The sequence below is a fragment of the Pollicipes pollicipes genome, unplaced genomic scaffold (assembly GCF_011947565.3).
Source record: "Pollicipes pollicipes isolate AB1234 unplaced genomic scaffold, Ppol_2.1 Scaffold_7231;HRSCAF=8579_pilon_pilon_pilon, whole genome shotgun sequence".
Classification (NCBI taxonomy): Eukaryota; Metazoa; Arthropoda; class Thecostraca; order Pollicipedomorpha; family Pollicipedidae; genus Pollicipes; species Pollicipes pollicipes.
In genome coordinates this window covers 10,007,690-10,033,511 of record NW_023597034.1, presented here as the reverse complement: position 1 = coordinate 10,033,511, position 25,822 = coordinate 10,007,690, and the positions used below count along the sequence as shown (strand labels likewise).

The 25,822-nt window shown below is 61.9% G+C and overlaps 1 protein-coding gene across 1 annotated transcript in view; it reads left to right on the top strand.

Annotated features, from left to right (window-relative positions):
- Window positions 1-406: 406 nt before the first annotated feature.
- LOC119109365 (uncharacterized) overlaps window positions 407-25,822 on the top strand; it is a gene marked incomplete at its 5' end in the record, with an annotated part of 65,057 nt that continues 39,641 nt past the window's right edge. Inside the window, 1 exon segment of the mRNA XM_037232977.1 lies at window positions 407-672. Coding sequence (XP_037088872.1) covers window positions 407-672 — 266 coding nt within the window.

The window sequence follows — 25,822 nt, the reverse complement described above, 5'->3', positions numbered from 1 at the left end:
GTAGTGCCGTCCAGCCATGGACGTAGCCAGGCTTTAGCGGGGTTCGTTTCTGGCTTAGTGGCAATTTGTGTAGTTGGAACTCTAAATGTCCAAGCTACCAAAAGTTAAAAGAGTCCTGAACCAATCGACCCGGGAAAAAATGGCCAGAGTGAGAGTGAGTGCTTCTCCAATTCGGCTTACCTGCTGCGTCCGTTGACAGCCACGTGCAAACCAATCGATCCTCGTTGAACCCGTGGGATGAATGAACCAACCAACCAAGGCCCCCCCCCCCGCCCCCTTCCCTTTACTCCAACCCCACCTGTGTGTCTCTGCCGACAGCTGACTCCAATGCGCATGCCATCACCCTAGGCGTCCTAAACGCGCCCAGGCTAATCGGAGGGGGTGACCGGTCACCTCTGACCGGCAGATGCTGTCCCGCGTGTCGGGCCTTCGGTGGGCCGCCGGATCCCGTGTCGCCGCCGCCGCTGCTGCCGCCTGCGTGGCAGCGCTGTGTTTGTTGATGTGCGGGGCGGGGGCCCGGGCTGCGGCGGCGGCGGACTGGCCACGGGGTGATACGGACGCCGACGGTAGCTTCATGCTCAGCCCAGATGCCGAGGCCGACTTCGTGGTGCCGGCCGACTTCGAGGTGCGCGACCTGACCCGCGAGTCGTACCGCATCCCCGGAGAGCCGCCGTGAGTACCGTTGGCCTGTATATCGCTGGCCCGTGTACCGCTGGCCTGTGTACCGCTGGCCGGTGCGCCGCTGACCCGTGTGCCGCTGGCCAGTGTACCACTAGCCCGTGTACCACTAGCCCGTGTACCACTGGCCCGTGTACCGCTGACCTGTGCACTGCTGACCTGTGTACCACTGGCCCGTGTACGGCTGGCATGTGTACCGCCGGCCTGGGTACCACTGGCCCGTGTACCGCTGGCCCGTGTGCTGCTGGACTGTGTACAGCTTGCCTGTGCACCGCTTCCTCTTGTACCGCTGACTCGTGTACCGCCGACCGGTGTATCGCTGGCCCGTATACCGCTGGTCTGTGTACCACTGGCCTGTGCACTGCTGGCTCCATACCGGCCGCCTGTATCCCGCACGGCAGCCTGCTCGGCACCAACCTGACCTCCGGGTCGCGTCACGCTCAGGACGACCGCGGCTGGCCTCTAGACAAGGAGTCGCCACGTGCACCGCCCGCGTATATGCGCCCTGCCCCGACTGGCGCCCCACGTTGTCGTGCACTGTTTGCTGTGGGAGCACGGGAGCTGTCCGTTATCGGCGAAATGACGAAATGAGTATGCGCTGTTCGGTCGTCTGGGCCTGATTCCATAGCATTTCGCGTCGGGGCTATATTTCGGTATTTGTTCACCAACAGTCATGGTTGGACCGCCGTAGATTGGGCTCAGAGCATCAAATCGTACGTACGCTGTAAAAATGCGTGAACGCATGACGTTGCGATACGTTCTAACGGCTCCGGCTATTTGTCAGTCGCGTCTGACCACTGCCGCAAAGCCGTTAGTTAACCGTTTCCGTCCCTCTTCCGGGTGCAGGACACGGCTCAGCCCAGAGCCAATACCTGTCACGCTCGTCCCGGCCGGTGCGTGTGATTAGCTGTCGTTTCTCAACACCTGTCCACGTGCCGGGCGGCTTGCCGGATAGCCTGGCGTCGGCGCTGACGGCCGGGGGGGAGGGGTCAGTGGGGCGGCACGCGGTTGCGGGGCCCGCCCAGCGCCGCCGGCCGCAACACGATCGTACGGCAAACAGGCCGTGCCCGCTGTGCACACGGACGCCCGGCGCCGGCGAAACCGGCACCGGTCGCCGCCGGCCGCAACTCGCTTCGTCCCGGCGGCAGCGGCGGCGGCGGCGATGGCTGCGGCACGCTCCGTCACCGGCGCGGACAGCCGCAGGCCTGGGCCGGGCATGGCTGGCGCGGCTCCACCGGGCGGCGTCGGGCACCAGCCGCTACCTGACGGACGAGATGAGAGTCCGGCTCTTGGAGCGGCAGCGTCGCCGGCGAGGATTGAAAATCGATGGGGCTGGCGGCGGGGCGGGGCCGGGGCGGTAGCCTCCGCGCGGACGACTCTCCCGCCCACTTACGGCCGCCGGCGGGTATCGATCTCTGCTCTGTCTGACCGCCGCTGGTCCCGACGTGGCTCTGTCTGACCGCCGCTGGTCCCGACGTGGCTCTGTCTGACCGCCGGTGGTCCGACGAGGCTCTGTCTGACCGCCGCTGGTCCCGACGAGGCTCTGTCTGACCGCCGCTGGTCCCGACGTGGCTCTGTCTGACCGCCGCTGGTCCCGACGTGGCTCTGTCTGACCGCCGGTGGTCCGACGAGGCTCTGTCTGACCGCCGCTGGTCCCGACGAGGCTCTGTCTGACCGCCGCTGGTCCGACGAGGCTCTGTCTGACCGACGCAGATCCCAGCGAGGCTCTGTCTAACCGATGCTGACCCCGGCGAGGCTCTGTCGGACCGATGCTGACTTCGGCGAGGCTCTGTCGGACCGGTGCTGATCCCAGCGAGACTCTGTCTAACCGATGCTGTCTCCGGCTAGGCTTTGTCTTACCGATGCTGACCCCGGCGAGGCTCTGCCTGACCGATGCTGTCCCCGGCGAGGCTCTGTCGGACCGATGCTGACTCCGGCGAGGCTCTGTCGGACCGGTGCTGATCCCAGCGGGGCTCTGTCGGACCGATGCTGATCCCAGCGGGGCTCTGTCTGACCGCTGCGGACCCCGGGAGGGGGGGCGGCTCTGTGTGACCGCTATTGACCGGTGGGGCTAATCAGCGAGCCCCATCGTCAGAGGGCCCCGGTGGGGATCTCTGATAACTGCTGACCCCGGTGGGGCTCTTTGACCACTGCTGACACTGGTGGGGCTCTGACCACTGCTGACACTGGTGGGGCTCTGACCACTGCTGACACTGGTGGGGCTCTCTGATCACTGCTCACCCCGGTGGGGATCTCTGATCACTGCTCACCCCGGTGAGGCCCTCTGGCCACTGCTGACACTGGCGGGGCTCTGACCACTGCTGACACTGGTGGGGCTCTCTGATCACTGCTCACCCCGGTGGGGCTCTCTGACCACTACTGACACTGGTGGGGCTCTGACCACTGCTGACACTGGTGAGGCTCTCTGATCACTGCTGACGCTGGTTGGCTCTGTCCCCCGGCGAACCTGCAGGGCTTCCGCCTGAGCGCACTAGGGCATTTCTGAAGGTCTGTTCACGCATCAACCTTGTACATACCGCTCGTTCCTGGAACAGGCGCTGTACTTGACCTGACTTAAGTCAGTCGTTTCTCTCTCGTCGTCTGCTCGTTGGCCACCATGTGGCCGTCCAATAGCACCTTTACCGATGGGTGGTTGCCAAAACACCCGGCGAATGTTTCATTTTTGGCTCAACCCGTGTTGTCGTGAGTCCGTGATGACTCAAGGTGCTGTGAAAAGGGCTTTACTTTGAAAGCACGTCGGCATGTGCGCTCATCTCATCTGAAAGTCATTGTACCGACATCGGAATGTGCTATCTGCTTATCAGTCCAGGAATATTTCTCACTTTTTGGCTTGTTCGCCGCGTGCCTGCATGTTTGTGTGCATATTCCATCGGTCAATTAGCTCTCATTTGCGTTATCACCGCGTGTAATGACCTGTGGCTACCAGCCACTCGCACTGCCCTGGATGCTCAGCTGCTTGATTTACGTGACTGTGCGAGGATCAGGGACTGCAGGTCATTAGTCAGTCAGTTCGTCACGGAATCAGCTGGTATCCGTAGAGGCCCACTCGGCGTCCCCTGGCCGGCCGCGCGGCAGCTCTGCGGCCAGCCCCGATCGCCGCCAGCAGGCAGTCCACCGCGGCTGCCAACCCGCCGGCTCCTCCCGGCAGCCCGGGACGCGGCGCTGCCAAACGCGGCGACGGCGGCGGGTGTTCCCCGCCAGCAGGCCCGATCGGCAGCGCTTGGCCGGTACGGGCGTGACGGCCCGATCCGGCGGCGGCGCACGGCCGGTGTTCCCCCGCCGGCAGGTCCGGTCGGCGGCGCTTGGCCGGTACGGGCGTGACGGCCCGATCCGAGGCCTTTGGCGGCGGACAGGTGGGTGGCGCGGTCGCCGCCGGCGCGCACAATGGTCGCGGTCTCGGCTGAGCGATCTCTATCCTCTGATGCCGCCGCCGCTCGTCGGCTGGCGCGGCGCTGGCCGACTGTCCGGTCCGAGGAGGGAGGGGAAAAGCACTCTTGCGATGCGTGACGCTCATGTGTGGTTTGTGCGGTCCTGCACGTGTTTTTCGCCCCGCTGAAAGCATTTGCTGGGCATATGAGCTTGTCGCCTGCCTCGGCACTTGGACGGCACCTCGTGAGAGATGGGCTGTCCCCCACCCGGGACCTATCAGCAGGCCCTCCTCCGATCTCTCAGCGCTCCCTCCAACGGCGCGGCGGACTAGCGTGCCTATCTCCGGCGAAGCACGTGCACGTGCTCCCCCCCCGGCGGGACGGCCGCCTGGCGGTCATCAGCGCCGCCCCCCACCGGCCGGCGCGCAGCCCGCCGCGTACCGCGTCGCGGGCGCCGGCGGTGGCCGTTGCTGGCGGTACCGACCGCCCCGTGCGCCGCACGTGCCGCGCTGCGGCCGCCTCCCTCGTGACTGCAGCCGGACGGCTGACACAGCTCATCAGCGCCACGGTGGCCCGACCCCCGCCGGTCCCTTCGCGCGCCGCCCCCGCCGCCGCTGTCGCCGCTGCCGACACCGACGTCGCTGCCGACGCCGCCCAGCGGGCCCGCGTCTCGGCTACAGTCGGCGCCGGCTACGACAACAAACAGCAATTAATGCCAATGACAACAGCGGGGAAGACGGCGGTGACACGTCACAACCGGTGCTGACGTCACAACGCTGACCCGAGCTGCGACCCGGGTTCCCGGGGCCGCCGCGCGCGCGCACGCTGGAGTTCCACGTGGGCAGGTTCCTGCGGCCCCTGCGGCGGCCAAAATAAACGGCCGATGCTACAGGTGTTGAGTTTGATGGGCTGTCCGTCACAGGCGGCCGTCTCGCCTCACATCTATAAACGTTATTTTTTGGGACATCGCGGAGTTTTAGATGTCTCGTCACGGGCTTGGCGGCCAAGTGAAACGTGGTCCAATGGGCAAGGAACGTTAATAACACTTAACCGTCGGCCCATGCTGTGATTATAACAAACACACGATCAATCACGAGGAGAGTGTATCGTTTTCCTCTTGCCCAATTTGCGCTTTCGTTGCGTAAGTCTATTAGAATCCATCTCCTTCGAGACAGCTGCCGGACTTCACCGGTCAAGCGGACGGCCTTGGTACAGATGACACAACACGCAGTAACGTGGTACCCGGCCCTCTGACTTCCGCTCAAGGCTTCGTCTTCGCTCTTGCCTCCTCGCCGGAGCGAAGCGGCCGTTACCGCGGCTTTGTGCCGGCACTTGCCGACGGATGCTACATCGACTCACACGTGTTACGACACGAGATGTACCGGGCGCGATCTGTTGTGCCGGCACTTGCCGACGGATGCTACATCGACTCACACGTGTTACGGCACGAGCTGTGCCGGGCGCGATTTGTTGTTCGCGGCCGGGAAACACATTCATTATGAGTGCCAGCGTTTTTCGCCCTACCGCTGTTGATTTGGTGCATGCGTCGCGTGGCATATTTCGCGTTTGTCGTGGCTGTTTACCAGCTCCACGGGCACTGATGAATATCGAGCCCGGGGCGGTGGGACAGCGCCGCGAGCCTCGCCCGCCCCCCGAGAATGAATTGTGTCGGGGGGGGGAGGGGTCTGGCGCTGTCACGGGTGTTCAGGTCACGTCAGCTCGCCACAGTCGTCTTGGCGGCTCTGCTGGTGTAGGTGGGATTGGTTTTGCGCGACCGCGTGCGTTATAAGCTGGGGTGGCTGGTGTCTAAGCCCACCATGGTTAACCAAGATGTGGGCAGGCGTCACTGGTCGAGATGGAATGCCAATACGGCAGAATCCTCTGGACTGTTATTGGTGGGCTGTTGGTCGCGATATTCTAAGCCTGTGAAATTTCCTGCCAGTTTGGCTTGTGACAATATCATTTTATCGATGGAATTATCCCGCCAATCCAGGCCGACCGACTCTGCTACTACCCTTACCTAACGTTTCACGTCTCTCAGCGAAACCCTGAGACTCGTCTGTTGCATCCTGCGGTCAGCTTTCAGCGGCCTCACCTGCACGTTCCACACCTGTCATCGCCCACCCCTGAGCAGTCAGAGCTCCGACACCGCCAGTCAGGCCCGCGTCACCGCGGCCGTCCGAGCCAGTCAGGACGGATCGCTGCCGGTGTCGACCGGCCGCACGGGCCAGCGCCTCGCCCCGCAAAAACGGCCGCCTCTCATTGGGCTCTGACGGGCCGCGACGCCCCACTACATCGGCGTTTTTGCGCCGGCCGTCGACGGTCCCGACGCTTCGCCCGTGGCCTACTTACGGGCTTTGTGTGGCTGGCCGCTGGCCGAGGACGGTCGGACGGCTGACGGCGATCGTGCCAACGCTGACACGCGCGCACTGTTCGTGTTCTTGCTCCAGTCTCGTCGTGTCCCGCGCATCCTCGCCCGTGCTCGCTATCGCCCGCGCCCCCGACTCCGTTCGCCATCTTCGTACGTATCTCTTCCCTCCCATTATTTGTTTCTCATTATCTAAAACTACCACTCCATGCATGAGGCAGCACTGGGAACTATACCACTCTGTTGTTCGTTATTCGTGCTTCTTTGTCTCTTATTTGCCCATCTTTCGTCGATCCCTGATATTTCCATCATATTTCGTCTCTCTGCAGGCAGTCTCCGCTCTTGCCCGCCCCCGTCCGTCTTTCGACACATCTGTTTTTTCTTTCCTCGACGCGCCGTGTTGCCACGAAGGGTCTGATTTGGACCAAGTCACCGCTCACGACGGAATGCTCGTAAGATATTTTTGCGTGATCTATAGCGTTGCAGAACCAGAAAGATTTCTTTGTGAACATCTGGTGTTGTTTTGGGTCGGGGAAGACGTCAGGGTTGTCGGGGTGTCGCAGCGTTTCTTGCCAGGCGTACCGTGCGACAAAGGTGAGCGTGGGGACCTCAGCCTGGCGTTTCGCCGCAAGCCGTCGGCCGGTCCGATGCACAGTTTGCTGGAATCTGGCGTGGTCTTGGGGAACATTTTGGTCACGCCTACGGCCTTATTATTCCATCGAGTGGCCGGTTCGCTCAAATACGTTGGAATATTGGCCGTATCGGGTTTTTTTCTTCTTCGGAACGTCATCGATTATCGGCTGAGAGGTAGGAAAGTCGATGTGGCTGTTTTTGCTGGTAATGCCGGCTGATATAGCCTACCAGCGTGCAATTTCAGTGGTTTCTCCGACTCCTGTGGTATTGTTTTGTGCCGTGTATTGTCATTGTTAGCTGTGAAATTGGACATTCAGAAGATACGCATGTATCAGCAACTTCCACGTTCAAGCAATTTTTTTTTTGAGCTACCTAGCGTGACTTCATTTGCCGGTGATGTTCAGTTTGTAAGAATGTTTTGCTGTGTTGTTATAGGGCTCGTTTATATTGTTTTTTTCTTCAAAAGTCGTCTGTCACCTGTTTATCAATACACCCAAGCAGGGCCGCGATCGCCCTGCCCGCTCGCCATAATGCCAGGATTTGTCTCCCATCGCCGTCCTGAGCCCTTCAGCCTGCCCGGCTGGACGGGTGCTGGGACGGCCTCCAGCTGGGCCGGGGTGACGCGGTCTGCCGGTGGCTGGTGGCGCGTGTGCCCAATCGGCAAACCCCCTCTCCGACGGCGATCTCCTTTCACCAACTTCCCACGCCGCACTGGAGCACCGGAGAGCATACGGCGACTGTCAGGGTCCGGCGAGGGGGGCGCACGGGAGGGGGCGCGGCAGACAGATGGGGGAACCACGCCGGCCGAGATATGGCCGGCAATTACCCACGCGCGGATCTGTACAGTTGATGGAAATGCATTTCCGTAACGCGTTCGCGCGATTTACAGCTCTCAATTATTTCGCGGCCAGGTTCGCGCGAACATAATCCCGGGCGCGGAGATCTAGGGGTCTGCCGGGACCACACGCTAACGTCGGCGGCAGCTGCTTTGTCAACGCATCGAGTGTTTGCTCTGCGGCAAACGGGCGTGTTTGCGGAAAGGGTGCGGTGTCGCCAAGGGGAGGGGGGGCGGGGAACGCCGCAGCCCCCGGCATTCCAGGGCGACGGCGCAGCTCGCGGCATCCCCATCAGCCTCGTGGATCTGTGAAAAGGTCCGGCTCGCCATCGCGAGACGGCAAGGTTGAGCCCTGCCGCTGGCAACAATTTCCGTCCGTTTTCCTCCGTGTCCTATTGAGAACAAGTCCGGCTGTGCATACTCACCCCCTGTCAGCACTGCTCGCGTGCCAGATCGCGTCAGTTGCGGAGAGCACCAGCGACCGATCTGTCCGGGAATGGGACCGTGGAAGTCGATTAGAACTGCTCAGGCATGCGGATTGCAAGGGCGGCGTAACGTGTGCGGGGTCAGATGACGGCAACCCCATTCTCAACGCCATCGTGGGCTGGCTGACTTCCGCACCCGCGGCGTTGACGACCTTCGTGGCCCCGTTCGTGTCCGTTCGCTAATGACCTTCCTCACGGAAAAATTTCGCCCGCCCGTCCTCGCCAACCTCAGACTGATAAGTCCTGTGCTCGGCGGTCCCTGCTCCCGGCCGGCGGTCCCTGCTCCCGGCCGGCGGTCCCTGTTTCCGGCCGGTGTCTGTTCCCAGCCGGCGTCCGTGCTCCCGGCCGGCGGTCCCTGCTCCTGGCCGGCGGTCCGTTTCCGGCCGGCGGTCCCTGTTTCCGGCCGGTGTCTCTGTTCCCAGCCGGCGTCCGTGCTCCCAGCCGGCGGTCCCTGCTCCTGGCCGGCGGTCCCTGTTTCCGGTCGGTGTCTCTGTTCCCAGCCGGCGTCCGTGCTCCCGGCCGGCGGTCCCTGTTTCCGGTCGGCGGTCCCTGCTCCCGGCCGGCGGCCCCTGTTTCTGGCCGGTGTCTCTGTTCCCAGCCGGCGTCCCTGCTCCCGGCCGGTGGTCCCTGTTCCTGGCCTGCGGTCTCCGTTCCTAGCGATCTTTTCTGGTTCTCAGCTAGCGGTCCCTGTTCCCGCCCCTCGCCCACGTTCCCGTCCGTCGCCTCGCAGCCGTTCTTCGGAGGCGCGGCGCGCGGCGCTCGGCCGGCCAAGCGGCCTGAAGTGGCTGCTTCCCTCTCGGCTGACCCCAAGGTCGCTGCGGGCTGTCGGCTGGAAACGACGCTGGCAGCGCCGCCGCCGTCAGCCGGCCGTGTGGGGGGGGGGGGGGGGGGCTTGGTACCGGCGCGGCGCCGGGCGAGGCGGGTACCCCGCAGCTGCACGTCCCGCGGGACCGTGCAGAGGTGTGGCGCTGGCGTGCCGTCAGTCGGCTCAGCAGCGATTTGGGAGCACGCTCAACATGGCTGCAAGTGTTTCGTAAAACCTTTGCGCCGGAAGAATGGGATGAATAGTTGTTTGGTTTTATCTTTTTAGGGGGTAGCATTTAAGCTGCTTACACGTGCCGATGCAGTGCGTTACGAAAAGCGAAATGTGTTCAGGGTCATCAGCATGTCTGTCAATGACGGCATCTGTTAGATGCTAGCATGCCGCATCACGATCATCCCCGCCCACCTTTCAAGAAATAAGCTTTGTCTCTTCTTTTTCTTTTGTTTCCTTCTGTAATAAGCAGCGGCACTCTGCATCATTTCTCCGTGTCGCCAGACAGGCACCGATCTGAGTATGTTGCTGACTGGTGCAGCGGCCCGGGCCTTCAGGCAGAACGCGGCTCGGTCCGTTAACTGCAGACTGGTCTGTGCCGGTCTGCTGCTCCCTCTCCATGAAGCCACGCGCCACTGAGTTCATCGCTGCAGTACATGTCGCTCAGCCAGGTGTAACGCTGGACTAGAACAAGCGCGAGGCTTGGCCTACACCGTATAGACGTGCCGCAAGTTGACACGTATGCGTATTATGCACACTTCATTCGTGCTTCATTGGGAAATACGCCACGTATGATGTAACTGAACGAAACACGAGCACAACATAGCACGGCATGCAACCCCACATCGGCTGCAAAGCTGCCACATCTCCCACACGACAATCTTCCTGACCTGCACACCACGGTCATGTGGACCAAACAGCGGCACGCGTCCTCTCCTCACCGGGACCGGGACCCGGCCGGCGGCGCCCGCACCGCGCACCAGACGCGCTCCCTGCGCCCGACCCGACCGAGTGACGCCGGCTGCGTGACGCCGCTGACGGATGGTGGCACGGGCCATTTGGCGGCGGGACGCCGGGACCGATGGCCCGCCGTCCCTCCACGACACCTAATTGGTTGTCTTCCAGCGGCCGAGAGGGCGCCGCTCGCCCTGATTGCTGCCTGATAATGATCGATACCTCGGGAGCAGCGTCGGCCGGCTGCTTCCTCTCGATGTGCTAGCACGCGTCCGTTGGGGTAAGTTGCGGACGCTGACACGTTCTGTTACGAGCTTGGAGGAGCCGAGGTCAAGAGGTGAAGGCTTGAGTGACCCTTGAGCTGACGCGATGGCTTCGATGATTAGCCGGGGACGTTGCTCGTATTTGGTCCTCCGATCACCCCACGCTTCACGGGCTCCGAGTCGGCCACCCCCGCTGCGTGCTTGATTGCAACGGTGTGGGTTTTCTGGGGGGGGGGGGGGGGGCACCGGGACGGGGGAGAGGGGTCGCCCCCTTCGGCGTGTATCGAGCGGGCCCGAGGGGGACCTCTCGCCGCGGCCTTTAATCATTTCCCTCCTGTCGCCGCTCCCTTCCCCCCCCCCCCCCCAGCCCGCCCGTGTCGCCGGGAGGGGGCTGGTCCTCCGCAGCGGTGCCGGCACTGCGGCTGTCGCTGCAGCTGCGAACACGACCGCCGCTCCGCATTGCATGCAACCGCTCGTTGCAGAATGGCACGGCAATCGATGTGAGCTCGTGGGGCTTAAATAGGGCCGCGAGTGCTCGATTAGCAGAGAGTTTGGTACGCTGCAAACAGTTGTGCTGTTTTGATGTAACCGTGCTCTCCTTTAGCGATGCCTGTTTGTATAATTGATTCTGAACGCTCTCGGCACGGTGCATTAAACCTTGTGCTGTACTTTCCCTACCAGACTAATCTACACACAATTATCACGCAATGACATACATTGGAGCGCACAGTATGGTCGCATGGTCTCATGGTCGGTATCATCTCATTGTCAAACAACTGACATGATGTGCTTCCCTTACTCAGCAGGAGTTCATCTTCGTGTCAATGTACGATTAGAACAGCATGTGATCGTGCCGCTTTACGGTCATACAGTGCGTGCGCGCCACTGGGCTGTACTGCCGGGGAACAGCAATGGCTAAACTTCAAAACGTGGTCCCTGCTTTGACGTAAAAGCAGCTCCTGTCATGGATCTCATGCGTCCATAGCGCTGCCATTCCCAGTTGTGCCCACGAGCGTCAAGTCAACACACAACACCATCACATATACACAGACGGCCACCAGCAGCATAGCACGCCGTCAGTGGGCCAACGGCGCCCCGGAGACCCATCCCGCCTCTTATGAGAGCCACACCCACAGACACAGACCAACCGAGACCAGGGCGGCGTCATGCCCCGGGGGCGCCGCGCAGCCCCACCCCCCGCACTGGCTCCCGGCGAAAGCGAGCCGCCCCGTTTCCCTGGCTCCGCGCCGTCCAGCCGGCCGGCCGGCGAACGGTGCGCGCGCCCGGCGGCTGCGGCCATCAGCTGCCGGTTTGTCACAGCTGCTCGCGGACAATTTACAGTCAGCTGACGGCAGCCGCGGCCGCCGGCGGCCGCCCGGCCGGCCGGCGCCGATCAATACGTAGGATGGCCCCATGGCGGCCTTTTTCCAACCCGTCCGGCAAAAACCGCGGGCAAACAGACGGGCGCGGCGCGGCGCCGCGGCGGGCCATTCGTCGTCCGCGGCTGGGACGCCGGGCACGCGACGCCGTGATCCTCCCCAGGGGGAAGGGGGAGGGGGTGTCACGGTCACGACGGATGGGTCGCTCGGAGGGAGGGGCGCGCGGCTGGCGTGGCGCGAAGCGGCTGGTGCGGATAGCCGCTTGAAGGATGCGACGCTGATGTGGTGTGCTCGCCCCCACTGCGAGGGGCTGCAGATGAAAAAAATCCAGCTGGGGCCAGGCTGGAGGGTTGGGAATTGTTTACACGGTGGTGGTAATCTGGACGGGTGCGGGGTAAATAATCGCACAATCTGTTCAGTTCCCCGTCTTTCTGCCCGCCTACTCGGCTTTTATCACCCTCTCCGCTGTACCCTTCGGTCTCGCCGACCGCGTCCGTTTTTTCGTGTTTTCCTTCCCTCGTTTTCGCTCGCGCAGTATTGGTCGCGGTCGCCGATTGGCTGGGGAGAGCGCGGCGGGGACGGATCACTTCCTCTGGTGCCGATTACCCCAGCCGAGCGTGTGGCACGCCAATTTGGGCTGTTATTAGCGCACGCGGCCGCGGCCCTGTTCGTCAAGATCTGGGCGCAGATTCAGCGTCTGCATAATTTAGCGACATCAGGGGATGGTGTATCGGGTGGGGCCGACCCCACGCGCTGGGGAGGGGTCTTTCTGCTGTACGGGAGCGACTGGCTATCAAACCCGGAAATAGGCATCTCCGTTTATTGGGACAGTGGTGTTGACACCGTTTTTAATCAAACGGCGGCAGCGAATACCTTCTGGCCTTTGAGGGTAAGAATAGCTGTCACATGGCCAGCTAGAATGCGATTGGCTTGCGAGCTGCCATTGAGGGTCGAATGAATGTTTGTGACGGACTGGGATGTTTCCCGGATTTATGGGTTGTCAGCACGTCTTCGGATCTACACTAATGGAAAGAAATGTGATTGACTGATATTTTTTTCAAGAAAATAATGTGTGGGTATCATTCATGTTCAGAACGGTGGCGCCATAAAACCATAAATACTTTACCGCTTAAGCATCCCCATTTCGCATCATCACGGCATGATTTTCCAACTCGACACTGAGCACCTGCGTGACGCTCATTGGCTGCAGGAGGGACGGGCGACCGACCAATTGCCAGGTATCATGCCTTCATTTTTCTTAGTTTGACCTGAGCGGGCTCTCTGAAGCGCGGCCCAACCGAACCGAGCCAGACCCGCGAGTCTTCCACCGCCCGTGGACGTCGCTGTCAACGGCCCCGATGACTGCGGCGAACAGCGAACGGATCTTGGCCGCGTGTCGGTCGTCGGGTGGACCGCGAACGCCCACCTTACACTTGACCGTTACGGACCGGCGGCACTAAACAGCCGGTTAGTGCTCCCCGTCGGAGGCGGCAGACCCGAGCGCGTGACCTCTCGCGACCCGCCGGTTCCGTCGGCGGCCGGCGGCGCGGCCGGACGGCCCAGCCCGGCCCGCTCCAAGTGGTGCCCGACGGCGGCGTCCATCTTTAAATGCCCGGTCACGGTGCCAATTCGCTCGCTATCCGGGCGCTGTGCGGGTGTCGGCTAATGGCACGGCGCCGGCCGGGACAACATCCGCCGGCGCCGACTCAGGCTGCACGCGCTGGAGCCGGCGGATGGCGGGCATTCCGGCGCGCGCCGGCCCACCCATTACGGCGCCTGGTTTGGGCAGCGCCCCGGCGCGGCGGCCCTGTCGCTGTCTCGGCCGTGGCGGGGTCGCTCGGGGGCAGGGGTGAACGTGGCGAAAGGGGTGTTGCTGTTTACCTCCGGCTATTAGCATGTCCGGCCGCTGTGGGAATGACTAGCCAGCGGACGTATGGCCATTGGGATGTTGCACATCCGGAGGAGGGAATGGGGTCAGTTATGTCAGACGTTCGCAATAATTCAGACGAGCGTCAGGGAGTGTCGTGATTCAGCATTATCATTTGGAGTTGTTATGCATTTATCGACCTGTAATATACCAGAAGGCACTGCGTCAACATTGTTATCGAACAAACGGCTTAAGCTGCGCTTACCATCACGAGGTCGTTTGAAGGAATGTTCCCACGATTGTGTTTTTGCACGAACGTTGCCAAAAAAGCTGCGCCGCATGGCCACCGGGGTCGTCATTTCATCGCGGTATTCTGAGATGATTCCGCGGCCTTTGCGCTGCCACTTGGCGGCGCGTCACGACCGTCACTCGAGCAGTCACGGCCTGGCGTGCGCCTGTCGGCCGCGCCGCGCAGGCCGCCGGCCGAGACAATGGCGGCGTGGCGTCCATTGGAACGCCGCCGTGGCCATTCGGCCAATGACGATGTGATGGAGCGGTTATTAATACAGATGGCCTTCGGACCGCCGGTGTTCACGGCGGCGTTGTGCCAAGTGCGGCGTGCGTCATGAGCGACGGCGGCGGGCGTCACGCGGCCGTCACGCGCCGTTTGAGTGAAATGCACGCGGCGCTTCAGCGCCAGCACTGTGCGTGCGCGCCCATCAGAACCAAACCACTCCTCCGCAATCCGCAAACGCGTCGCACAGGTGCGAGCAAACACGCCCGGGCATTCACGACCTGCGTTAACTCGCGGTCGCACAATGTCGCTCATTGTCTCATCGGGCCGCTGTTATGGTTTGCACTCGGGCGCGGGCCTGCCGGCCGCGCCGCTCCCCTCTGGAGAGGCCCCGAGCGGCCGGTGCCTCGTTAGGTCGAGCACCCTCGTCTCCGGCCGGCTTCCGCGCGGAGCTCCCCGCTTCCGCCGCACGGCCGGACACGATGACCTGGGTGACGGCGTGGCCGCCGACCCCGTCACCCCGCGGCCCGCCCTGGCCCGAGGGATGGGGGCAGGGGCGCGATTGGGGGAGTGGGGTGGGCCGCCGCCGTCCGTGGATATCGGCAAATGGGTGGGAACATCCGATTGTTTTCCGGCGGAGATCAGTGCACGCGCGTTTAAAATAGACTGAGTTGTCATTTAGATTGGTTGGAATTAAAATCATTTTGCGCCCAGACGCCCCTAGCGGAAGTCCTCCCTCAAGCATGAACTGGTGGACACCTAATGCGAGACCTCGCTGCCGCCAAGAGCGACGCCCCTAATACGACACGGCAGCGGCGTCCCCGCGCGGGCCACTCACCAGCCTCGTGCTATTTCCTCGGCGTCATCCGGTTACCGCTGTGACGCCGCCTGTGTCGGACATCACTCTCATTGCGGGCAGTAGCGACTCGCCCGCGCCTCCTGGTATTGCTCCGTTACCGCCCCCTGCCCCTGCCCTCCCGCTTCCCTCCCAGCCGCTCTCCGGTGGCGGCGCGGGAAAGTGGTGCCAGTTACAGCGGCGGCGGTCGCGTGCCCGGCTCTGATTAGATTACGGCGCCGGCAGAAGAGGAGCCGAGGTCGATGCGTGAGGCCCGCACGCGCGCCGACACCGGAGACGGACCATCTAGGAAAACCAGCTGCTGGTGGCGGGCGCTTTCGGGGGAACACGGAGGGCGGGCTAGGGCTTGTGCAGCGGCAGCCAAATGGAGGAGTTCCGTGGGGAGTCAATTAACCCGGCTGGAAAGGCGCGTCATTTTCTGTCCGCGCGGTGTTGCACACGCACAGCCACGTCGCCCTATCGTGCTGGCGGGAATTCGCCCCTCCCCTTCCGTGATCAAACCTTCGGTCACGCCCGGTCACCCGACCCCGTGGTTGCTGCGCGCGTTTAATGGGAGGCGTGTGAGCCATTGCCATGCACGCGCCGCGCGTTATTCCGACGTCATCGCGTGTGTGCTGTGCAGGTCCTCCCCGATCGTCCAGGGGTGCACTGGGTGGTGGGGCGCCCATGATTGTTGGTCATGCGACCGGCGGACGCTCACAGACGCGCGCTGACAGCCGGTTGTTAGCTCGGCGTCTGCTGAGTGGCGGAAGAGTTTTTGCGGCGGGCGCGTCACATTTGCCAACCGTTTTCTCGTGCGCCACTCGTGAGGCTGTTTGCGGATTGTTTGTGGCAGGGTACATCTTGCAGGCTGCGTGTTCCACGGCACATATGAATGCAGTTTTTGTTGTTGCTCAGCCGGCTTTGTCACTATCCAAGCACATACGGAAATTGTCAAACATTATTTTTCGTTACAAAAGAATACAGAAAGAAATGACAGAAAGTAGCAGTTCCTCGTCGCAGCTTTAGCAACCAGGCGCCAGATTTCCGTCCAGTCCGTGCCTCGCGAAGTCTGCGGTGATACAGGCCGAATGCCTGACACCTGGCTGGAGGCGGGGGGGGGGGGGGGGCGGAATTAGTGTAGCGGCTGGTGACATACCCCTGGTATGGGTCGGACAGGTGCCGCCGGGTTAAAAGGGTTCGCGGCCTTTGAGTTTCCGTTTGAACTGTGCGGCCTGGCAAGCTGGGTGTCTGAATGTGTGCGGCCTGGCAAGCTGGGTGTTTGAATGTGTGCGGCCTGGCAAGCTGGGTGTTTGAATGTGTGCGGCCTGGCAAGCTGGGTGTCTGAATGTGTGCGGCCTGGCAAGCTGGGTGTCTGAATGTGTGCGGCCTGGCAAGCTGGGTGTTTGAATGTGTGCGGCTTGGCAAGCTGGGTGTTTGAATGTGTGCGGCCTGGCAAGCTGGGTGTTTGAATGTGTGCGGCCTGGCAAGCTGGGTGTCTGAATGTGTGCGGCCTGGCAAGCTGGGTGTTTGAATGTGTGCGGCTTGGCAAGCTGGGTATTTGCGTAATGTGTCGTGCACCTCGTTTCAACGTTAGACGCTTCTTATTACATCTCGCTTCTTCGCTTGGGTTTTAAGAGCTTTGATGGTGTATATCTTCCGGTGATAGTGTGGCACTCGACTTACAAGCAGTCGGTTGATGCGAGTCCAGACCTGTTCATTAACTTGGTGCAGCCTTGGCCCGGTATCGATCGGCTCACGTCAATGGAAACAATAAATCATGAGATGCTGGTTAAAATTGTACATGGCCAGGTGGTGCTACGATGATCAATTTAAGCAGAAAATAATATTGGAGTCCACAGTGACGGGTTCGTGGTGAAATTCATAGAATGCGGCAAAAACATGTGTATTTGCATGAGGGTCGGACCAATTATTTACTGCGTATTTGTAGACGATTTTCCTGCAGCAATTGTATAATGCACGTGTATTGCTGGAGACCCTCGTATGCATATTTGCTGAGTGTTGGACGAACTGTCTAAAGCTGTAGTATAATGCGCATGCGTTGCTGGAGATATGGCGTCCATTGACAGTGTTGGAAGCCGCTATTCCAGCATGCCGCAACGACGAGCATGACGAAGTATGCGGGTTACGTGTAAATGCTGCCGCTTCTCGTATGTCATGCGGGATGTATCGCAATGTGTCTGGTCCAAATCAGGCGGGACCGCGGTCCAAGTTGATAACTTCCTCGCATACGCAAGCCGTTACTACAGTTTTCTGGTAAGCGCTCTTCATTCCCAAGCCCCGCTGGCCAAGTTTGTTGTCGACCACCCTGGGGTCGAATGGGGTCGCGTTTCTCAACGCATGGAGGAGTAACGTCACGCGGTGAAGAGCGGCTGACAGCGATGCGTGTCCGATGATGTTGGGCCGGAGCGCTGTCAGGTCTGCATGCCTCTTCACCAGCGTTCCCTCTAAAACCGCGTCTATCTCATTCCGGCTGATATTAATAGCAATTTCCAGCCGGGAGCGCTCTACCGCCCACACAAGGCCCCATACCTTAGTATGGACCGCCCTCCAGGCCGGCCGCGTCGACCTAACCTGCGGACAGCCGTCTGCGGTCCGGGGGGGGGGGGGGGGTACACACTACCACCATCCGAGCACCACTCGTGCGCGGGCCGGTAGCGCACGGGCTGCGCGTGTGACGTCACTACTCCCGCCGCGGTCGGCAGGCGGCGCGGTCGTTTGCGAGCACTGGAACGGCTTCCCAGCCCTGCTCTGCCAGTAGGTTGGCGGGCCAAGCGATATTCAGCGGGGAGGGGGAAGTAATCCAGCGGGCCGACCCGCTGCCGAGCAGCTGCTTACATCCGCAGCAGCGCGTGGCCAGCCGGTGGGCTTAGGCCACAGGGAAGTGGTGGGACAAATAGCATTTACAGGTGACTTGGAAACCTTACCACGCCGACGCTTTGGAACACGACGATCGCTTAATGGAGGGCCCAGCCGATGAAGCGACTGGAGTAATATTCGCCCGTGGAATGCCATCGGCAGTGATTATTTATATTCGGCATGAACGTAGATAAAGTCTCGCCTCGCTGTGATATGAAATGCGGCGATAATGTTGGATGGTATCATGAGAAACGGTCCTGATGTCATCCCGTCAGAGATCAGTCTCATAATACAACCCTCCGTGTTGTGTGGCGTTTGACCCTCTGCTGTTTGTGCTGCCCATCAAGATAAGCTGACCGTGCTATCCTGAGCTCTCATTATGCGTGTCTGGCTTCGTCGCCATATCCCGCGAGCGCACAAAGCGGCGGACGGCGACGCCGACAAAGCTGCCCAATTCGCTTGCGGCAAAGTGGTCGATGTCTTTCGGCGTTGACGGCACTCGTGTTGCGGTTCCCCTCTGTCTTTTCTGGTGCCATGATCATCTGCGCCGTAGCGTCATGGCACTGCGGGTCTCATGGATCGTCACGGGACTCGAATCAGCGCACGTAAAGCGGCCAACAACCGCGCATTCCTTAGCGCCAGCAGCTTGCACTCGAGCGCGAGGCATCGACCTGAAGGATCGCTATCCGGCCCTGCTTCGAAATGTCGCGTGACCTGGAAGGTATCGAGCGGCGGCCGCCGACCCCGTCTGGGAAGTGGGCCGTCGCCCATCGGCCGGCACGTCCCGGACGGCGAGGGGGTGAGGGAAGGAGGGGAGGGGAGCGGGACCGACCTCTCGCGTGCCCGGTTAGTGCCGGCAGCCCCGGGGCGCAGGGGGAGCGAGGTGATAGATTGCGACTAATGATAACGCGTGGACGCTGGCACGTGCCCGCTGACCGGGGTGATTCCCCCACAACCATTCCGGGCGCTTCCGGAATTATTTAAACGCCATCAGAAGGGGACAGATTTGGCGGCGCGTCCCCCGGCTGCCATCGCCGCCCGACGAGTGGCCGTCGACACCACCTCGACGGCCGGCGCCGGCTTCGGCTGCGGTTCGGCGCGCGAACAAAGCCGGCGCCGAGGGCACAGGCACCGCCGGCTGCCGCGCCATTGTTGCTGCGCGCGCGCGCCGGTCGAGCGCGTACGCGGCGCGCGACAGCTGACGCGCCGGCGACGGCGGCACTAATTGTCACCAGGCGAGCCGGTGTCACTCAGAGCTAGAGGCGCTGCGAATACCCGCCGGGTATGCTGCCGACGTATCCTTAATGGATATGTTCTCTTGGCGAAAGTAAACTGACAAAACGTAAGCCACACCATTACGCTGCCGCCCATCGACCGCGTGTAAGCCGAAGAGTCGGGCGGCCGCGGCTGGCTCTCCGGCAAGGTCGCGGTCTGCGCTGATGGCCGGCGAAGGCCGCCCCGTCGCCGCCGTCGCGTGGCTGCACCGCCATCCGCCGGCGACGCCAGTCGCGTCGTCGGCTAACGGCGGACCGAGCTCGACGGAAGCGGCCGTTTGACGCTGGCGGACGCACGCAACGGCCGCACGGATTTCCATCAGGGCTCTTCTCGGGCGGTTATGGCGATCGGGTGCCGTAAATACGAGCTGGGCCGCACGCCGGCGAGCCAGCTTATCACATCGCCGACGGCTGGCGCGCTTTGGCGGAGCAGCGCTCGCGAGAGGTGGTCGATGATCTCGGCGGCGCCCCGTTCGGATCGCTCCAAAGGCTGGCGCGCGAGCCGCCGGAGCCGCGAATGAGGAGCCGGGCGGCGCTCGGCACCGTCGCATGATCGATGGTGTTTCCAGGCCCGGCTGAATGCAAAGGCGGCCCGATAATCTATCAGGGCCTGGTTTGGGGCGACAGCGGCTGTGGAAAACAAGACACGCAGACGGTTAAACCGGGCCCGCCGCCTGACCCGCACGCTGATTGATAATTGCTGGCGTCATTAGCACGGCGCCGCCGACAAGTTTTCAAGAACGGTTTGGTGATCAGGCCATCACCCCGAGCGGATTTGCATCCCAAGTGCCGCTTCAGACTGCCTCGGTATTTGGTCTCGCTCGGGCGGCGCTCGCTTGTTTCCGGGCTGCGTTTCCTGACGTCTGGCAGGATAAACCGGCGTTGCGTAGACATAACACGCCCGTTTTTATCGGGCGTGGCTGACGCTTCCTTTGTTTTGACGTAATGTAAGTGGCGACAAAGCCCTCGCCGGCCTTTCCCCTGCTCTTGGCGATCGTCTGTCCCTGGCGAGATTATTGGATAGCGTCGGATGAGAGCCCGGATGAATATCTCAGCATGGGTAAGTGGCTGCCGGAGATAGCTGCGAGGGGAGAGTAGGAGCAGCGACAGCCTCTCTGCCCGAGCAGGCTGCTCTATCGCCGTAACGCGATCGGCGACACATACTCCGCCGACTTCAGCTGGCCCTGCGGACTCGGCCGCCTTTCCCGGCGCATCTGCGACCCGCGGACGCTCGGAGGGCGATATTGGGGACCCCGCCCGTGTCCCACAGATCGACGGGCAATACGGCCGGATTTTATGGCCAATTACCATGGGCTGATGGGCCCGGATCTCATGTCTGGCATGTGTCTCCGCCGACGGCCGCGATGGTATGTCGGGCCGACATGTCCAATATTGTATCTGTCGGCGTGCAGCGCGGGAGAGCGGGAGCTGGCGACTGCTCGGGGGTTTCGGGCTCGGAAGGGACTTCAGGCCGAAGTTGGAGACGAGCTTAAGATGTGCGAAGTTTGACAAAAGGCGCGCGCTGCGGGAGAGTTCTAGGGAGGGCGAACTTTGGGCTCAGCGGTCCCTTGTGCTTGGCGGAGGGCGGCCAAACGGGCCAGAGATGCTCCGTGCTGCCCAGATACGTTTTAGGTGCACGCCTGTTGAATATGCTGGGAAAATTTTTGATAGCGTAGAGGAGATTTTAATTGAAGATCAACGTCTAATGGTTTCTGAGATGAAGGGCACAGAGAAGATTTTAATTGAACATCAACGTCTAATAGCTTCTGAGGTGGAGCGCAATGAAGTTGTCTCTTTTCTATGCTCCTTAGATCAATATTCAATGAAGCATTAAGCCTCAGTATTCAAAATGTGCCGGATATCGTACTCTCAGAATGTATTGAAGGTCTGTGTTATGAAAATGTACGCAAGAACCTAGTTCTAATGGGACGTTTTGTACGCTGAAAGTGCCCTTCGAAAGATCCCCTCGTTGCATTGCTGTTGGTTGGTATGAATAGTGGTGTCGAGTCGCTGCCGGTGTGCGAAACCATCACTTACTCCGTTGATTTTCAGCGAGTTGTTCACTCCCCTGAAGTGTATACGCATAATTTTAACGAAAGCTAAAAAGCCATTCGTTTCCTGGGTCTCTGCTGAATCATTTTATGTATTTCGGCGAAATGAGTGCTTTGCTGGGCAACCAAGGAGCTGACCACTCACCGGTCAGACAGAGCGCCCGCCGAGATCGCTAGAGCTCCCACGCGGTCGAAGTTCCCACTCAGCCCAGTCATCGTCGACGGCCATCGTGAGTGCCTGGATTGCGGCTCGCGTGCGCGTAACTCGTCCGCGATCGGTGCGTAACGACGGGGCGCCGGCCGAGGTCGGTCGCGCGCGCGCCCACACGCGAGACGCTCCGGCGGCGCACGGGCGCGACGACAGCGCCCCGGGCGGCGTGACATCCATGACCGGAAGCTCCAACTGACCGGAGTGGCGGCGTGACCGAAAGCTCCAGCTGGCCGGAGTGACGGCCGTGACCGGAAGCTCCAGCTGACCGGAGTGGCGGCGTGACCGGAAGCTCCAGCTGACCGGAGAAGCGGCGTGACCGGGATCGGAAACGCCGCCTGCTTTTTGGTTGGAAATTGGCGTGTCATTACCTTTCATGTCTCTGTAGGTGGTTGGGTTACGGTCCTACCTATGCAGTGCGGCGCACTGGATGGTAGCGGGGTGGCGAGCTTGAATATCGTGCGCCGCGCAGTGTACCGGCCCCATCGTATCAATCGTCGGCGAGCATCGGCACAGTCCTGACCGAACCTTTTGTCGGACTGGACCACCCTTCCCATCTTTTCCCCAGCCCTCTCTGCAACCCTTTGTCGCAGCCCTCTCTGCAACCCTCTGTCTGCAACCCTCTGTCGCTGCGCTAAGCAGGCTGTAAGCCGCGCCGCCCGCCCCCCATGCCCTCCCCGCACGGCCCCGGGGCCCGCTCCCGCCGTGACCTCGGCGCCGCACCGCTGCGTCGCGGCCCGCCGAGGTTCTGCGGTGGACCACGGGCCGGGGCCGGGGCCGGGACCGGGGCCGGGGCCGGGGCCGGGGCCGGGGCCGGGGCCGGAGCCGGGGCCGGGGCCGGGGCCGGGGCCGGGGCCGGGGCCGGGGCCGGGGCCGGGGCCGGGGCCGGGGCCGGGCCCGGGCCCAGCGCGGCGTGGCGGCATCGGACGGACGTCGCGTGGCGCCGACGAGTGCCGGCCGCCGCCGGCCGCCGCCGCTTCAACGCCAGGATCAATACGGCCGAGCGAGAGGCCGCCCGGCCGCCAGGATACGGCCGGGAGGAAGCTGCAAACGGACCACGTGGACGGGAGGCGGGGACGTGGAAGGCTCCCCACGTGCTGGAATACAGTGGGAGGCGACTGGAGGTCGACCGTATCGTGGATAAAAGCTGCGAAGGAGGATGCCGCAGTGGCGGTGGGAACGGCAAGAAATGTGGGGAGGAAAAATTCCGGAGGACCAAAATGCACCGATCAAATGTTGATGGGCAGTGCGGGCTTTCGCACAGACCCATTCACTAGAGCCGCAGGTGAAAGTGAGACCAGTGGATGATCTAGCTTGGACGAAAAGGATCTTGTCGCTCGGATGAACACGACGTTTCAGGTCAAACAAACTGTGGAATCAAAACACCTCTTAGAGTTGCGAGGAAAATGTGCATCTGCCCGGCAATGTTCCATGTGCTAAATTGCATTTGATGTTTGCTGGTGACCGGCAGCCATGAAATGCTTGAGGCAGTGAAATCTCATTGCTTTCAATCAGCGACGAACGCGCAACTATTGGCATGACGCGCACATACATTCTCTGTGCGTGTATGGTGCATACTAAATAGACACGTACCACTACACCGGCTCCTTCGCTCCTTAACCGCATCTATCCCGCCACACCGATCACTTTTCTCCTTTACCGCATCTATCCCGCCACACCGATCACTTCGCTCCTGTACCGCATCTATCCCGCCACGCCGATCACTTCGCTCCTTTACCGCATCTATCCCGCCACGCCGATCACTTCGTTCCTAAACCGCATCTATCCCGCCACACCGATCACTTCGCTCCTTTACCGCATCTATCCCGCCACACCGATCACTTCGTTCCTAAACCGCATCTATCCCGCCACACCGATCACTTTTCTCCTTTACCGCATCTATCCCGCCACGCCGATCACTTCGCTCCTTTACCGCATCTATCCCGCCGCACCGATCACTTCGCTCCTTTACCGCATCTATCCCGCCACACCGATCACGTCGCTCCTATACCGCATCTATCCCGCCACATTATCTAGCAGCACATTATCCCCAGCGGTCAGGGCTGTCGGAGAACGGGGTGGATGCTGTCGGCCCGCTGCCGATGTGGGTTTGGCCGTGCCTATTCGCTGCCACGATGTCTGTTCTCTCGATGCGCCATAGTTGGACGCATTGTTGTGTCGGTGTTTTGTTGCACCAGCACCACGATAGAGGTATTCACTCATACACTTGACGGGCATGTCTGAGATCATGCCTGTATCACGGGCCCGGGCGCATCTGTTCACATACATCATGCACGCAGCATGGTCTGCACGTACGCCGTCCGCTTTCCGATCTGACCCTGGCGGTCGCCCAGGTCTGCCCTGTTCGCGGCACCGTCTGGCCGCGCACCCGTTGCGCCGCGTCCTACCGCAACGCTCCTCCCCGGGATAGGTCAACGCGTGGAACGGCCCGCACGCCCCGCCCCCCCCCCCCCCTCCCCCACCTCCCGTCACTGGGTCGGTTGCAGATGAGCTTGCCGCTCTCGCAGGGTGATAGGGCAGAGTGCACTAGCGCATAGGGTATATGTGAAGGAACCGTAAACGGGGAAGGGAAGGCAGAGGCCTTTTGGCGAAGTTTAATTTTTCATATCACCTTGATGCACAAGAGGGACCACTGAACCCAATGTGGTCTTCCCACTTCCTGGGAAATTCCTATGCCTCTCGAGCGGAGCTACCCTGGAGTTGTTCTCAAATTGGCTCTGATTTCGCTTCAGATCAGCTGATCTGTGCATCAGCTGGTTTTGAGACCTGTGCTGACCCATTTGCTTTGCCCTCGCCCCGCCAGATCGGTGAGGCGCGGCGGCGCCACCGCCTGTGTGGCGTTGGGCCCGTAGACGCGACGTGATTGGAACGGCGGATCGGGCCTTGGTGCCGTCCCCGACCGGTGCAGTCGCTGGCAGACTGTTTAGGTTGGAGCGCTGTCACAACCGGACGAATCCATCGGTGTTGCGGGGTCATCGCAGCGGCGGGCCAAATGCGCGCTTCGCAGGGCTGGGATGACGGGACGGATGACAGCTGTGTGAGGCAGGAGGAAGGCTGGGATGACGGGACGGGTGACAGCTGTGTGAGGCAGGAGGGAGGCTGGGATGACGGGACGGGTGACAGCTGTGTGAGGCAGGAGGAAGGCTGGATACGACGGCAGAGGAGCTGGGATGACGGGACGGTGACATCTGTGTGAGGCAGAGGGAGGCTGGGAGTACGGGACGGATGACAGCTGTGTGAGGTGCAGGAGGGAGCTGGGATTACGGGACGGGTGACCCGCTGTGTGACTCGGAGGGAGGCTGGGATGACGGACGGTGACAGTCTGTGTGGGCGGAGGAAGGGCGGGATGACGGAGCGCATGACAGCTGTGTGGGGTAGGAGGAAGGCTGGGATGACGGGACGGATGACAGCTGCGTGAGGCAGGAGGAAGGCTGGGATGACGGGGTGCATGACAGCTGTGTGGGGTAGGAGGAAGGCTGGGATGACGGGACGGGTGACAGCTGTGTGAGGCAGGAGGAAGGCTGGGATGACGGAGCGCTTAACAGCTGTGTGGGGTAGGAGGAAGACTGGGATGAAGGGACAGGTGACAGGTGACGGGACGGGACGGGACTTCCTCCTACTCGTGTGGGGTAGGAGGAAGGCTGGGATGACGGGACGGATGACAGCTTTGTGGAGCAGAAGGAAGGCCGGGGTGACGGGACGGAAGACAGCTGTGTGAGGCAGCAGGAAGGCCGAGGTGACGGGACGGGTGGCGGCTGTGCGGGGCAGGAGGAAGGCCGGGCTGGCGGGACGGGTGACAGCTGTGTGGGGCAGGAGGAAGACCGGGTTGACGGGACGGGTGATAGCCATATGGGGCAGGAGGAAGGCCGGCGTTAATGGACGGGTGGCAGCTGTGTGAGGCAGGAGGAAGGCCGGGGTGACGGGACGGGTGACAGTTGTGTGGGACAGGAGGAAGGCCGTGGTGAATAGACGGGTGACAGCCGTATGTGGCAGGAGGAAGGCCGAGATGGCGGGACGGGTGACAGTTTTGTGGGGCATCATGTGATTGCCGCATTGCCGAAAAAAGTGAGGGCAGGAGAAGCGGCGACGAAGAGGCTCACAGCACCGAAACGTGTCCAACTGCACAGCGCGGCTGGCTCGGTCGCTGCGTTTCCTCTGCAGTCTCATGCCAGATGAAGCTGCGCGCCATCGCTATGCCCCTCCGCCCCGGGCGCCTCAACGCCATCCCGCGGGGCCTGACCCGGGCCCGCTCCCGTCGGCTCCTGTCGGTCCGGCCGCGTCGGTCTCGACGCCCGTCGGTGATCGATGGAGCGGGCCAGCTCGCGCGAGGCTCGCGGGACCGGCGGGGCCCGCGGGACCGACGCACGTGCGCCG